This window comes from Mirounga leonina, unplaced genomic scaffold (assembly GCF_011800145.1).
Source record: "Mirounga leonina isolate KUSES-001 unplaced genomic scaffold, KU_Mleo_1.0 Mir_94, whole genome shotgun sequence".
NCBI lineage: Eukaryota > Metazoa > Chordata > Mammalia > Carnivora > Phocidae > Mirounga > Mirounga leonina.
Genome location: NW_023270855.1, coordinates 44,763,718 through 44,779,495, shown reverse-complemented (window position 1 = coordinate 44,779,495; position 15,778 = coordinate 44,763,718). Strand labels below are relative to the sequence as shown.

General features: G+C 55.2%; 1 protein-coding gene across 2 annotated transcripts; it reads left to right on the top strand.

The window, feature by feature from the left end:
* Positions 1 to 280: 280 nt before the first annotated feature.
* Positions 281 to 9,967, top strand: TMEM42 (transmembrane protein 42). Of its 2 annotated transcripts, none has more exons than XM_034997076.1 (3): positions 281 to 506; positions 2,908 to 3,054; positions 8,248 to 9,967. In XM_034997076.1, exons 1-3 carry the CDS (start codon positions 315 to 317, stop codon positions 8,350 to 8,352), a joined length of 444 nt encoding a protein of 147 aa, XP_034852967.1. In that variant the 5' UTR covers positions 281 to 314; the 3' UTR covers positions 8,353 to 9,967. The 2 variants fall into 2 exon arrangements, with proteins under 2 accessions (XP_034852967.1, XP_034852966.1); XM_034997075.1 differs by lacking the exon at positions 8,248 to 9,967 and adding an exon at positions 3,766 to 4,375.
* Positions 9,968 to 15,778: the final 5,811 nt, after the last annotated feature.

Sequence of the window (15,778 nt, the reverse complement as noted above, 5' to 3'; positions counted from 1 at the left end):
CTGAAACGGCCAGGTCACGGATAGTTATTCTACAGCAGCAACCACAGCGGCACGGCCGCGGCTTCCGACGCCAGCCCCGGACGGCTCCCGGGTAGACCGAAGCCCAACGCCGCAGGCGGCCCGCTGCCCCGCGGAGGCCCCCGGGGCGCAGCTCCGCCCCCGGCCCCGCCCCCCGGAGGCCCTCGCCGCGCCCGAATTGGCCTCTCCGCTCACGTGGGCGCCGCGTCACGTGGGGCCGCCGCCCAATCGCGGCGCGCGCGCTGTCCCGCTGGTGGCGGGTGCGCCGGGCGCGGGGAGAGGTGGCGGCGGGCACCATGACCGAGAGGCCGCAGTCCCCCGGCGGCGCCGTATGCCCGGCCGCGTACCCCGACGCCCCCGCGGAATTCCCCCCGCACCTGCAGGCCGGCGCGATGCGGCGCCGCTTCTGGGGTGTATTCAACTGCCTGTGCGCCGGCGCGTTCGGGGCCCTGGCCGCCGCCTCCGCCAAGCTGGCCTTCGGCAGCGAGGTCGAGCCCGGGGCGCCTCTGCGGCCGGCGGGCGGGTGGGCCCGGGCGGAGGAGGGGCGCTGCGGGGCCCGCGAGGCTCCGGGAGGGTTGGGGTTGGGGGCGCAGGGCGAAGCCTCACGCCCGCCGGTCTGTTCGCCCGGTCCGCGGCCGGGCGCTGCAGTCAGCTGGGGCGGGAGAGCATCCCTGCATTCTAAATCCCGTCAAATCCTCGTCCAGTGTAGGCGGTAAGAGACCTAAGCCTCTTCCCTACCAGGGACCTACAGTCTGTCCTCCGATTGGGCTAGTTCGCTTTCCTGCATCCACTCTCTACCTTTCATTTTAAGCCCCTTATGCCTGAACATGTCTCTGCACGTGACTCTTAAGGTGAGAAGCCTTTGCTCCGTAATTAACGAGTGTTTTGACCCGAATACCCTGCTGCCAGGAAAGTTGGGAGTTTGGGACACGTAGGTGTAAGAGAGGACAGCAGGAAGCCTGCTTCTCGCTCTCCCACTCCCCCTGCTTGTGTTCTTGCTCTCGCTCTCTGTCAAATAAATAAATAAAATCTTTAAAAAAAAAAAAAAAAAGGACAGAGAAGCATGCTGGACACCCCGCCCCCACCCCCTTGCTGAGAACTCCTAAACGGCCTCCACACGTCTGCTGAAGTGGACCCCTGCCCCTCCCATCCCGAGTGGTAGGCCAGTGTCTGCTGCCCGAGGGGTTTCACTGCCCCAGCACCCAGGGTTAGTTCCTGACCTGGACGGACAGTGGTCCATGCGGGTAAACCTGTTTAGGGCTAATCCAGTGGGAACCACCATGCTTGAGATTAGTGCCCTGTTGGGTGTAATTCTTGAAGTGCTCCGAAGGAAGATGAGTAACTCTGAACCATGAGGCTTCCTAGTCTGGGTAGTTGTGCACCAGGCCTTCATAACTACATAAGCAGGTTGCCACTGGTTCATACAGTGCTTTTGTGAAAATTCTGCAAAGACACCCTTTCCTTTAAAAAAAAAAAAAGATTTTATTTATTTATTTGACAGAGAGCACAAGTAGGCAGGGCAGCAGGCAGAGGGAGAGGGAGAAGCAGGCTCCCTGCTGAGCAGAGAGCCCCGATGCGATGTGAGGCCTGATCGCAGGACCCCAGGATCACGACCTGAGCCAAAGGCAGATGCTTAACAGACTAAGCCACTCAGGCGCCCCAAGACACCCTTTCCTTATGACCCTGGAAAGAAAGAAGAGTATGAGGGGCGCTTGGCTGGCTCAGTCAGTAGAGCATGCACCTCTTGGTCTCTGGGTTGTGAGTCCGAGCCCCACATTGGGTGTAGAGATTACTTAAAAATAAAATCTTAAAAAAAAAAAAGTATGCTGTTTAGATGGTCACCCCAGAGGAGCGAGCTCTGTCTGCAAGCAGGTTTCTAACTCAAAACCAAGCAAGGGGTCTGCATGTTGAGTAGGAGGCTTAAGATCCTTTCCTTTCCAGGCTCTCACCTTTAAAAAAAAAGAAAGAAAGAAAGAAAAGCGGTGCCTGGGTGGCTCAGTTGGTTAAGCGTCTACCTTCGGCTCAGGTCATGATCCCGGAGTCCCGGGATCGAGCCCCGCATTGGGCTCCCTGCTCAGCAGGGAGTCTGCTTCTCCCTCTCCCTCTGCTGCTTCCCCTCGTGCTTTCTCTCTCTCTCTCAAATAAATAAATAAAATCTTAAAAAAAAAGAAAAGAAAAAGGCTGCAAGTACTCCAAGTGATGCCTGGGATCACTAGTCAAGTAGAGGGGGCGGTTCCCTGAGCAGGGCTGTGTCCTGGTTAAGAGCATGGAGCCACTGCCTGGGTTTGAATCCTGGTGGCTCCCACAGGTTATAGGCACTTCAAGCAAGTTACTAATTTAGGCTCCTTATCTGTAAAGTGAAGTTAAGGAATAAATGAGAATGCACTTAAAACACCTGGGCACAGGGCCTGGCACAGAGTAAAAACTCCAGAATGCCCAGCAGGACTGGCCTGAGTGTCCGGTAGCCTGCACGGGGTGGGAGGAAGCTTGGCGAATTCACGCTTTACCTGATCCCCCGGAAGTGAGGACTCTGACCCTGATTTGCTCACACTACATACTGACTAATAACTGCTTGCCCTCCGGCACTGATCCTCGAAACCAGTAAGGGACTGGTGTTCTAAACAAAGTACTGGTTACGGATTAGCATTTTGCTCTGCCCCAGGGCACATGGCCAGCAAGACAGTCAAATAAGTCTCAGTTTATTTCAGCTGTAAAATGGGTGTGCTGAGCACAGGGTTAGGTGAAGTCCTGTGCAGGAAAGCTCTGAGGAGCTGTGGTGGGGTCTCAGTAGGGGCCCGGCTGCTGGTGATCAGGCCCCTCTGTGTGCTGTGAGGGGGGCCGCAGGTCCGCCGTGGCTGAGCGTGGACGCAGTGACGCTTTCTCCCGCAGGTGAACATGGGCTTCTGCATCTTGGGAGTCATTGTGATGGCGACTACCAATTCTCTGATGTGGACATTCTTTAGCCGGGGCCTCAGTTTCTCCATGTCTTCAGCCATTGCATCAGTCACAGTGACGTTTTCAAACATCCTCAGCTCGGTGAGTGGCCTGAGGGTACAGTCCCCCTGTCCCAAAGCTGGGTTCTGGGTGAGTTGGGGAACTCTCGCCCTCCCAGACAGGAGCTGACGCAGAGATTGGGCTGTGGCTTGACCCCTGGGGGCTGCTCCTCTAATCTCAAACTTGGCCGAACTCTCAAGCTAGCTGGGGATGAAGTCCAACTGTAAAAAAGCCTACCTGCATGCTGCCCTTCCAGGCTGCCGCCCTCATTCTGAAGTCTCGGCCACCTCTGTGCTAGCTGGACGCCTAGGGCTCTGTGAACTTGAGCGTGAGACGTGGAGGGGGGCTGCTCTTTCCTCTGATAGCCTGATGTCAGCCAGGCAGGGCTGAGCACAGTCGGTCCTGCCGTCGAGGGAGGGAGGACTTGGCCGGCCGGTTTGGATCAGCAAACACCAGGCGCCCGCTGTGTGCTGGGCTTTAGCAGCTGGCCTCTGCTGGGCTTTCTTGTGCACTTCGCTCGGGGCCGGGGCTGTGAGGAAGGTACCCTCCTCCCCTCTCCAGGTGAGCCAGACATGAATAGTGACTTGCGGAAGGTGACAGCTGGGTTTCAGGCCCCCGACTTCCAGCTCCAGACCTTTCCTCCTGCCCCAGGAGGGCCGTCAGCCCCCAGGGGAGTGAGGTGGTGCCTCCTCGCCGCGCTCGAGTCCTGCGGGCAGGTGTGGACGTGGCCTCACTGTGGTCTCTGTCCCGCAGGCCTTCCTGGGCTTTGTGTTGTATGGAGAGTGCCAGGAGGTTTTGTGGTGGGGAGGCGTGTTCCTCATCCTCTGCGGCCTCAGCCTGATCCACAGGAAGCTGCCGCCCAGCGGGAAGGACCCCGAATACAAGCAGAAGTAGCGGCAGGTGGAGAGACAGAGTGGCAGCCCAGGCGCAGGATGGCGTGTGGGGACCACCTCCCAGGGCCTTCTGAGCATCAGCCGGAGGGAGATGCCGCCGAGGGAGACGGGCCTCTGACCCAGCAGCTGCCCCTTCTGGAAGGGGAGGGACAGGCGCACTCGTGTCCAGCCTGAAGCCTTCTCGAGACGCCTGCGCGGTGCTTTCGATTCTCACGCCCCTGGGCCCGCCCGGTGCCCCTTGGCAGATGCTGGAGACCCTGGGGTCAGTCTGCTGGGCGAACGGCCTTGAGACCGCGCTGTGATTGCAGTCCTGTGGCCGAACAGAGGCCCGTCCCGGGACACGGGGGTGGGTTCTGGTGGAGCTTTCCGACACCTCCACGCGGCTGTACCGGCGTATCTGCATCAAGCTTCTGCAGTTCGGCAAGGGAAGGGAAACCGGATTAATAGATCTGTTGGTTTGTAAGTTAAAAGGAGCAGGTGTGGAATCCTGATGCTGTCCTACTTTTTTTTTTCCCCTTTCCAAATTTTCTGGAGTAAGAGGGGGCAGCCCATGGAATGGAATTGAGAGCCGTCCTCGCCCCCCGGGGCCTGGGGCTCAGCTGCTGTCCCGCCTGCCAAGCTCATAGTGCGCGCGGTTCCTTCCTTGATTCCACCCAGGCCGGCGCTCTTCAGTTTCAGCAGCGTCTGTGCATTTTCTTGGTACGCAAGGAGGAAGGCTTGACCTCACCACTTTGGGGACCTAGTTTTGTTTTACTTGGTGGGAAAGGAAACCAGCCCAGAGGCCGCTCTCACCCCCTCATTTCCCCTGTAGGCCTCGCTGCCCTTTGATTTTCTTTCGCGGATCCCTGTGACATTTTTGTATCTTACGCAGTGTGAATGTTCCAAGTGGTCTGTGTGCTGCCTGCACGTTCCCTCCCTCGTGTGGGGCTTCAGGTCCCTGGGGGGGGGCTCCCCTGGACGTCCCAGCGCCCTCTCAGCTCTCCCCGAGGCTGACCGCCTCCATGTCTTCTTCAGACACTCCCTGCAGTAGAGAGGGACTTGGTGGCCAGTAGGCAGTCGGGGGGAGGTGGGGGGACAAGGGCGGTGTCCAGGCTGCCCCTCCTCCCTGACCATGTAGCACCTCCACTGCCCTCCTCTATTACTCATTGCACAGCTGACGGATGAGCTTCCGAAAACTGTTCCATGGCTCCTACTGAATGGGATCTGGCCTTACCCACCTCTCCAACTTCTCTCTCGCTGCCTCCTTAATACCCCCGCACCCACCACGCTTGAGTTACCCCCCACACTTGCCTCTCAATAGTTCTCGAGTCTGGTACGTCCAGTCCTGCCTCCATGCTTGGTGTTTTTTTGCAGGAATAGGTAAGCCCATTCTAAGATTCATAGGAACCCTCAAGGGGCCCCTGAATAGGCAAAACAATCTTGAGAAAGAGCAATGTCAGAGGAATTACGCATCCTGATTCCAAAACTTACTGCAAAGCTACGTAACGAAAACAGTATAGTTCTGGCTTACAGACATGAACCGATGGTACAGAACAGAGAACCCAAGCCCTTTGAGAAGAGTGTTGAGACCATTCAGTGGGAAAGGGCATCTTTTCAACAGCCTGTGCTGGAGAAACTGGATATCTGTATGCAGATAAAAGAATGAAGTTGGACCCTTACCTTTCACCATACAGAAAACGAACTCAAAACAAACCAAAGACCTAAAATTGTAAGAACTAAAACTATACACTCTTAGAAGAAAACCAAGGAAAAGCTACATGATGTTGGATTTGGCAATGATTTTTTGACACCTAAAGTACAGGCAGCAAGAGAGAAATAAATTGGGCCTCATCAAAATTAAGAACTTTTGGGGCACTTGGATGGCTCAGTCGTTAAGTGTCTGCCTTCGGCTCAGGTCATGATCCCAGGGTCCTGGGATCGAGCCTCTCATCAGGCTCTCTGCTCCGTGGGAGGCCTGCTTCTCCCTCTCCACTCCCCCTTCTTGTGTTCCTTCTCTCGCTGTGTCTCTCTCTGTCAAATAAATAAAATCTTTAAAAAAAAAAATTAAGAACTTTTGTGCATCACATGGCGCCATCGAGAGAGTGAATACATAACCTACAGAATGGAAGATATTTTGCAAACCATAGATCTGAAAAGGGATTAATATCCAGAATATATAAAGAACTTCTACAATTCACCAACAAAAAATTCTTCTTCTTTTTTTTTTTTTAAAGATTTTATTTATTGATTGATGAGAGACAGAGAGACAGAGAGAGAGAAGCAGAGGGAGAAGCAGGCTCCCAAGGAGCAGGGAGCCTGATGCGGGACTCGATCCCAGGACCCTGAGATCATGACCTGAGCCAAAGGCAGACGCTTAACCATCTGAGCCACCCAGGCGCCCTCACCAACAAAAAATTCAACTTAAAAGCAGGCAAAGGACATGAACAGACATTTCTCCGAAGAAGATACACAGATGGCCAAGAAGCACGTGCAAGATGCTCAGCATTGCTGGTCATTAGGGAAGTGCAAATCTAAACCACAATGAGATAGCACCTCATGCCTATTAGGCTACTATCTATAGTAGGATACTAGCCTATACGGCTACTATCAACACAAACCAAACCACAGAAAATGACAGGTACTGGTGAGAGTGGAGAAACTGGAGCCCTTGTGCGTTGCTGGCGGCAATGTAAAATGGCACAGCCATGGGGGAAAACAGTTTGGCAGATGGACAAAAAGCTAAACCATCCTATGAGTGCAGCGGTTCCAGTTCTAGGTGTATACCCCAAATAATTGAAAGCAGAGAGTCAAACAGATGCTTGTATACCGGTGTTCATAGCAACGTTATTTACAATGACCAGAAGGTGGAGACATTCTGGATAAACAGAACGTGGTAATATACATAGAATAGGTTATACAGCCTTAAAAAGGAATGAAGATCTAACACACAGGCTACAGAGATGAACCTTGAAAACGTTTTGCTAGTTAAATAAGCCAGACACAAAATGACAAATATTGTATGATCCCACTTATATGAGATACCAAGGAGAGGCAAATTCATAGAGACAGAAAGTAGGAGGGGGGTTGCTCAGGGACCGGGAGGAGGGGAATGGGGGAGTTAGTGTTTAATGGGGACAGAGTTCCGGTTTAGGGCAGTAAGGTTCTGGAGGTGGATAAGTAGTGATTGTTGCACAACATTGTGAATGTATTTAATGCCATTGAATTGTCACTTAAAACTGGTAAATTTTTTTTTTTTTTAAGATTTTATTTATTCATTTGACAGAGAGAGAGAGACAGCGAGAGAGGGAACACAAGCAGGGGGAGTGGGAGAGGGAGAAGCAGGCTTCCCGCCGAGCCAGGAGCCCGATGCGGGACTCGATCCCGGGACTCCAGGATCATGACCCGAGCCGAAGGCAGTCGCCCAACCAACTGAGCCACCCAGGCGCCCCTAAAACTGGTAAATTTTATGTCATAATTGTATATATCCACACATAAATTGTATTTATCCACAATTGAAAACCAAACCAAACCGAGAAAAGAGGGAATGGCAGGAAGAGGGATTGGAGACAGCTAGTGGTGAAGACTCTTTCAACGAGTTTTCCTACAAAGGGGCAGTAGGTGGCAGAGAAGATGGGGACAGGAGAGGGGGTTTTATTTTATTTCTGGTTGTGAGAGGAGAAATAGCATATTTACGTAGGCTAATGGCAGTGAACTATTAGTGGGGAGACTGAAGGTGCAGGGAAAGGGGCTGTTCAGAGCCCTGAGCTGGGGCCGGTGCACACGTGAGGGTTGGCTTTAGCAAAGGATGCAGACATCTCACTCTCCAAGAGGTCAGGACTTTGGTCTGTGGGCGGAGCGCCAGGTAAGGTGGCTGGATGTGGTTGGAGGGGCTCGTAGAAGTTCTTTTCTTGAAGTTCCTCAAACTTCAAATCATGAAGAAAAGACAATACACCTTAAAAGAAAATTGGGCAAAGCACATGAGTTGATCATTCATAGAAGAGGAAGCTTAGGGGACTCCTGGATGGCTCAGTCGGTGAAGCATCTGCCTTTGGATCAGGTCATGATGCCAGGGTCCTGGGATCGAGCCCCGCATTGGGCTCCCTGCTCAGCGGGGAGCCTGCTCCTTCTTCTTCTACCCCTACCTCCTGCTCATGCTCTCTCTCTCTCTCTCAAATAAATAAGATCTTTAAAAAAAAAAAAAAAGGAATTGCGAAGGATGAAATTCTGAAATTTCACGTATTTCCGATGTGGTTTATATCTCTCACTCCATTTGTCCTGACCATTTATCCACTGGGCAGCCTAGAAGAAATCAAGCCCTTTCTGGGGGGACAGCTGCATGTCATAATCAAACCGTCTTCCTAAGGTGTGCGGACCAGGAAGGAGGAAGAGGAGGGACAGAGAGGCGTTGTTGCAAACTGCAAAGGCCCTAGAACGCCGATTGTACCCCGACACCCCTTGGGGGTCCTGAGTCGTCTGAGCTGGCAGGGGCACGCGGGGTCCCTGGGATGAGCCCTCCCCAACCGGCAGGAACACAGCGTCGGCCTACAGAGCCTCTCAGCAGCTGGATTTCCAGTGGCCCCATCAGGCGACAGGCTCTCTCCCGCGGGCACCTGTTCAGTGACCCAGAAGGTCCAGCCCAGCATCTTTGTACCCATTTTCGTAGCTCAGGGGCTGCGCGGAGTGGTGTCCGAAATCCGCATCAGGCCTGAGCCCAAGTCCCGTCTGCCACGCCTGAGCTGTGCGGCTGGCCAGTCCGAAGATTCTCGTCACTGACTTCCTGAAGAAGGAGCACGCCATTCCTCACCTCACTTTGGCGCTCCAGACCATCAAACGTGAGGTCCGGCAAGGGCCGGTGTTTCACCGGCGGCCGCACCCGGTCCGGCCCGGTGCTCGGGGACAGCCTGACCCCGCCCAGGGCGCGGTGCCGCGGAGCCCTGCTCGTGGGGCCTGTCTCCCCGTCTGTCATGGGGGAATGATGTGAGCACATGAGGACGGAATGGGGGGCGGCCCTCCATCCTCAGACGCCCCGGGGGCCTTAGCCAGGAGCAGGGTGTGGCTGGGAGGGGCCGGAGCAGGGAGAGGCGACAGCGGGGCAGGCGGAGAGCCGTCGGGATGAATCACGGGGCTGAGGCAGGCTGACACCATAGCTGGCTGGAGGCAAGCCAGGAGGGGTGATTAAAAATACCCCACTTCCGATGCAAAGATAATAGGAAATGGCTCATCCGCAGCTCACGGTTAGGTAAATACATGTGCGCAAGGACCATCGGGGAAAGAGACAGAAAAATCTATTCGATCGTGTGACAGGCAGCGGGATAATGGGGATGCTCTTGCTGCTTTAATGTTGTGTTTGAGTTTTAAAAATAGATCTTTACAAGAGGATATATTTTGCCCCTGCCTGGCAGACAGCTCTTTTCGCTCCTTCCCCGAGGGAGGGTGTAGGGTCTCCTCAAATGTGCGGGTGGAGGCTACCGTCCGGAGAGTCTCTATTCCCTTTGGCCACGATGAAATAAGCACCTACTGTGTGCCGTGCTGGGGGTCCCCTGCTCAGCCCAGAGGACCAGGACCTCAGTGCCCCTGACTTGAGGGGCTGTATAGTGTCCCTGGGTATGGGCGCATTCCTCCCATAAATATTTCCTGAGCACCTAATACGTAACCTTGTATCACTCACTCAGCAAATACCTGCTGTCTACCTAGTGCCTCGGAGCCCCCAGCTCTGGGAACGCAGACGTAAGGCCAAGGCCAAGGCCGTCCAGCTCTCCTACACCTGCCTCTTCTAGTGGAGGGAGCAGGACATGAATACAGGGTAATGTCAGACAAGGACTCGTGCGCCGAAGAGACCGAAGCCCAAGGGTCCCCTGGCGGGAGAGACAGCAGCAGGTCAGGTGGGGCTGAATCGGCTGGGGCGGGGGGCCTTCCCTGGGAGACCCCCCAGCCCAGGCAGACCCGAGAGCAGCGGCCCTGGTCGGGGACGCAGCGAGCGCAAGGGCCCCCAGGGAGGCAACGCCGGCCACCCAGTGGTGTCCTCTGGGGACCAGAGACCTGGTCATTCCCGGGAGATGTGAGGGGAGGGTGGGCGGGCTGGAGACACCTCCCCGAGGGCCCTATGCAGGCAGCAGAAGGGGTTGGATTTGATCCCAGGAGCAACAGGGAGTCCCCGGAGGTCAGAACATAACCTAATCAATGGTTTTCTTTTTTAAGATTTTATTTATTTTATTATTCTTTAAAAAAGATTTTATTTATTTTACAGAGAGAGACACAGCGAGAGAGGGAACACAAGCAGGGGGAGTGGGAGAGGGAGAAGCAGGCTTTCCGCGGAGCAGGGAGCCCGATGCGGGGCTCGATCCCAGGACCTTGTGATCATGACCTGAGCCGAAGGCAGACGCTTAACGACTGAGCCACCCAGGCGCCCCCTAAGATTTTATTTTTAAGTAACCTCTACACCCCATGTGGGCTCGAACTCACACCCCTGAGATCAAGAGTCACATGCTCTGCCAACTGAGCCGGCCAGATGCCCCGAACCAATGATTTTAAAAAGGGCCTCCGAGGGGCCCCTGGGTGACTCAGTCGGTTAAGCTTCCTGCCTACGGCTCAGGTCATGATCCCAGGGTCCTGGGGTCGAGCCCCGTGTAGGGCTCCCCGCTCTGTGGGGAGTCTGCTTCTCCCTCTCCCTCTGCCCCTCTGACCCTACCCACCCCCACTCATGCTCTCTCTCTCAAATAAATAAACAAAACCTTAAGAAATAAAAAAATAAACCAAAAGGGTCTCCGAGAGCTGGCAGGGACTGCAGTGACGTCACCCAGGGCGGAGGCCGCAGGCTTCTGGTAACCTAATCTCAGAAGTGAGATCGCAGCACTTTTCCTGCACTGTTTTTTAGAAGCGAGTCACCAGGTCTGGCCGGCCCTCTAGGAGAGGGGGTTCCACAAGGCAGGAGGTAGGTGTCACTGGGGCCCATCCGAGAGGCTGCCCCGCACACCTGAAGAGGAATTTGCTTTGTTCCACAGGAACTAGAATCTCCTATTGTGATTTTTGCAAGTGTGCGTATCCCTGGGGCTCAGCATTCCTCTACCTTCCCTTCCCCGAATTGCTCTATAGTCAGCATGGGTCCCGAGGGCGCAAGCACGAACAGGCTGGGACCATGAGGCGGGACAGGAGGACACCTGCAGCCCAGAGCAGAGAGGAGGGGGCGCCCAGAGTTAAGATGGTGTGTGCGTCCCTCTTTAGCCAGACCCTTCGCCTGTCTCTCTTGTAGATATTTGCATTCCTTCTGGCCGCTTGAGAGCGTAGGGGTGGTCTTTGCTCCTTTTTTTTTTTTTTAAAGATTTTATTTATTTATTTGAGAGAGACACAGAGCACGAGTGAGGGGGAGGAGCAGAGGGCGATGGAGAAGCAGGCTTCCCGCCGAGCAGGGAGCCCGATGCGGGGCTCGATCCCAGGACTCTGGGATCATGACCCGAGCCGAAGGCAGACGCTTAACCGACTGAGCCACCCAGGCACCCCAGCCTTTGTTCCCTCTGATTGAAGAGGTGGCAAGTGTCGTCCAGCCACACCAACTGAGAGGTCGCTAGAGGCCCAGGCCACACTGTCTTTTGAGACTCCTTGTAAATTAAAACCCAACAACCTCCAAAACAGGCTTCGGAATTCATGGCATATTGTAAAACCCCAATTTAAGGAACTGAGAGCTTTGATATTCAGGAAACAGGAGGGAGTGTGACCGTGCTTTCCCCCAGGCCTGATGGAGTTTGCAAACGTTCGTGTGCCGGCCAGGAGGGGGCGGCATGTGGTTCAGAGATATGTGACAAGTGTCATCTTTATCCCGCACCTGCCTGTACAGCCTTTTTTAGAGATTACATCAAAAATCTAAATTAGGGCCCTTTGCTCATTTATTTTTACATGATTTATATAGCACTTACTATGCGTCAAGCACTGTTGTAATGCTTTAAAAGAGGACCTTAATGGGGGCGCGTGGGTGGCTCAGTCGGTTAAGCATCTGCCTTCGGCTCAGGTCATGATCCCAGGGATCGAGCCCCTCATTGGGCTCCCTGCTCAGCGGGGAATCTGCCCCTCCTTCTCCATCTGCCTCTCCCCCAGCTCATGAACTCTCTCACTCTCTCTCTCGCAAAAAAATAAACAAGCAAACAAACAAATAAATAAAATCTTAAAAAAAAAAAGAAAGAAAGAAAGAGGAACTTAATGGCTTTGCCCTTTCTCTGGTTTCAATAAAGTGGAAGGATTGTCCAGCCAGGGCTCATCGGAGGTTGAGAGAGATGCAGGCCACTCCCAGTTTCAAAACAGAAGATGCCCAACAGGCATTAAGATGTCATCTGCAAAACAACCCCAAAGGGAGGTAGGTGTTGTAATGATCCCCACTTCACAGAGGAGGAAACTGAGGCAGACAGGTGGGCATCCGTCCCAGGCCACATGTGGGTATGTGCACTGGCCCTTCTGGGCACCCTGCCCGTCCAGACAGGCCGTGGCCCCCATGTGTTCTGCAATGCTCTGGGGGGTGGGGGGCTTTGGGGAGGGTGTGGACAGGCTGCGCTGGGCTGCCAACACCTCGTTCCCCTGGGGGTGGCACGGACGCCCACCCCCTACATGTGTGTCAGACGAACGTGCAGGACAAGCGTGGTGCACTCGCCCGGAATTGGGTCAGGGAGCTCCCAGAGGGACATGGCCTGTGCCTGTGGACGGGGAGAGGCCCCCCAGTCGCTGCTCGCCCCGCCTGGCATCATTCCTGTGCCCGAGAGCATGGGGCACCCAGCATGCAGCGAGACCGTCTATGATTCAGAGCATGACATGAGAAGAACCTCCGAATGGACATCCAGCTGCGTGAGATGCGCGAGACCAGAGACCCTGTCTGGCAGGACCCTGTGCCCCCCTCGCCCAGGAATTTTCTAGCACAAGCCCAGTCTCCAGACCTTCCCTGGCCCCTAGGCTCCACTTTGGGGATTCTCCAACCTTCCAGAGACTGATCCAAGTCGTAAGCAGGTGCCCACTGCTCCTGACTTTCAGTATTTTTCAAAACAAGATACCGGAAGAAGCTTGAAGTGGCCCCGGGTCCTCTGCACCCGAATCAGCCGCAGGTGTGTGTAAATGCAGAGTCCTGGGCTGGCGCCCTGGCCCTTCGGGGCATCTGCATTTTGGTAAGGGCCACGTGCCTGCCTGTGCAGGAAGGCCTCATGGGGAACCGCCGGGGATGGGGCCCTCGGCCGGTTTGTGAATTTGCTGGATCTTCACTTCCGTCTCCTCCACTCCAGCCCTGTTGTCGCCAAGCAAGCACCGTGTACCCCAGCACCCCTCCGTCCTCCCCACCCACTACTCCCCAGGAATGAAGCTGCCTTTGGGGCCCTGGGGGTACAGAAGGATCAGGTGAGCCAAGGGGATTTTGACTTGGACCAGCCCAGGAGAAGGAGCGTTTTATTTTTTTATTTTTTTTAAAGATTTTATTTATTTATTTGAGAGAGAGAATGAGAGAGAGAGAGAGAGAGCATGAGAGGGGGAGGGTCAGAGGGAGAAGCAGACACCCCGCCAAGCAGAGAGCCCAACGTGGGACTCGATCCTGGGACTCCAGGATCATGACCTGAGCCGAAGGCAGTCGCCCAACCAACTGAGCCACCCAGGCGCCCAGAAGGAGCGTTTTAAACAAGGGTGCCCCTTCCTGGCCTTTGGAGTAATGAAGACACCCCAAGGGGCACCCCCCCTTGAAGCGTCCCGCCTTGCCCACCTCATCTCACCAGCGCTGGTGGCCCCCGCGGGCACTAGGCCGGGGGGCTGTACAGGAACCCACCCCGAGACCCCCCAGGCCTGGAGACGGGCTCTGGCAGGAACACAGGCTGCCGCAGGGTAAAGGCTGGCCCAGCTCTGGAGGGACGGCTTCTCATGCTCAGCAGTCCTGGGCAGGTGCAGGGGAGGGAGACCCCATGGCCAGCAGCTCCCGCTCCCTTGAGCAGGGGGTCTGTTCGGGGGGTGGGGAGGTCATCTTCCTGGGAGGAGGCACTTCCTCGTGCCAACTGAGAGCCCTGCTTTGTGAACTGAAGCTCTTCCTTCTTGTTCTGCCCTCCAGAGACTTGCTCAAATGATCAATACGCTTTTAGTTAAACTCCAACTGCTTCGAGAGGACTGTGTGGTCCCCCGGGTCATTTTTTTTTCTTTCTTCGAACAAGCTTCTTCCGGTATCTTGTGCTGGGGATCACGTGGGCCCTTGGGGAGCCATCTGATCCTCTGAACTTCCCAGGTCAAAGCCTCTCTTGAGGGGTAGGGCTTCTTTTTTTTTTTTTTTTTTTAAGATTTTATTTATTTATTTGACAGAGACAGAGACAGCGAGAGCAGGAACACAAGCAGGGGGAGAGGGAGAGGGAGAAGCAGGCTCCCCGCTGAGCCAGGAGCCTGATGCGGGACTCGATCCAGGGACTCCAGGATCATGACCTGAGCCGAAGGCAGTCGCTTAACCAACTGAGCCACCCAGGTGCCCCAAGAGTTCTTTTTTATATTCTGAATATAAGTCCTTTTCTGAAAATGTTTACAAATATTTTTCCCACTCTGTAGCTTTTCTTTTTTTTTTTTTAAATTTATTTATTTTTTATTTTTTAAAGATTTATTTATTTAACAGAGAGAGAGACAGCGGGAGAGGGAACACAAGCAGGGGGAGAGGGAGAGGGAGAAGCAGGCTTCCCGCGGAGCCGGGAGCCCAATGTGGGACTCGATCCCAGGACCCTGGGATCATGACCTGAGCTGAAGGCAGTCACTTAACCAACTGAGCCACCCAGGCGCCCGAGGGGTAGGGCTTCTTTATTGGGCCTTACCCAGGATGCCGGGGGCGGGGGGGCCTTCTTAAAGGCTGTAACCCCAGCGGATCCCCTCTGGCAGAGGCCTGTGTTGAATGGGAGTTATTTTGTGTGTAATGTGCATGACATTCAGGGGCAGTGGCCTGGCTTCTGAAGTCAAAACCCCTCAGTGCTGGGCACTCTTGCTCCCAGTGCCCACCTCCCTGGCATACAGTCGGTGTTCAATAAATGCGCATTGCGTGAAAGGTGAGTTTTCCTTCTGCTGGAAACACCCCCCCCTCCCCCCCAGGGAGATGACCCAGAGAGGTTTGGTGAGTGACTCTCCACCCGCAGCTCCTGCCTGTGTGTGAGGCTCCCTTGTCTCCTACGCGGGGAATGGAGAAAAGAGACTTTCGTAGAGGTGTCCTCAAGGTGACTCAGAGGCAGGACACCGCCACCCAGGGGTCCGGCCTGGGATCTCCTGCTGCAGAGAGGAGACTCCAGCCACCGAGGTCAAGCAAAGAGCTTTTTATTCAGAGCACGAGGTGGAGGCTTGCGCCCAGCCTCCCTCCCTGTGGCCCTGGTCGTTTTGACAACAGCTACGATCCTGTCAGTTTGAGGCAAGCACAGTGTTAGGCTCTCGACAGCCGCTGCGGAGGGAAGGCCACCGTGTGGGTGGTGACAGGAGGACAGCGAGGACAGGAAGCTCGGGGTTGGACGGATCAGCACCTGCGTGGCCCCGTCCGGACCCCCCGCACGGGGTCTACCGCAGGTAACAGGCCTCCGAAGCCACCGGGCACTCAGAGCTGGCTCGGGGGGCTGCCGGAGCCTCAGCACCCCTGTGACCACGGGCCTGACGTTGCCAGCGGTGACCAGGGGACCCCCTTCCCTTCTTCTAACGGCTGCCTCCTCCGGGGCTCCAGGGGGGGCATTGCTTTTCTCTGTGGTGTGGAGTCTTTGGTATACAGTCGGCCGTGCTGGTGGCCCGGGGGCTGCCTTCCGGGTTAGGACCGCAAATAACAGGCCTCCGCGATGGGCAAGGGCTCTCCCAGAGTGGCTAGTGGCCTCGCCCCGCCCAGACTGCGAGGGAACAGCCTTCAGAGCCGACCAGGGCTCGGGCCATCGTCATGAGTA

What these genes read in the sequence shown, in the direction of transcription:
- TMEM42 (XM_034997075.1), top strand. Translation starts at nt 315, where the DNA reads ATGACCGAGAGGCCGCAGTCCCCCGGCGGCGCCGTATGCCCGGCCGCG. An exon ending in AGCTGGCCTTCGGCAGCGAG is followed by an intron (nt 507 to 2,907) that starts GTCGAGCCCGGG and finishes TTTCTCCCGCAG; the next exon opens with GTGAACATGGGCTTCTGCAT. An exon ending in TTTCAAACATCCTCAGCTCG is followed by an intron (nt 3,055 to 3,765) that starts GTGAGTGGCCTG and finishes TCTGTCCCGCAG; the next exon opens with GCCTTCCTGGGCTTTGTGTT.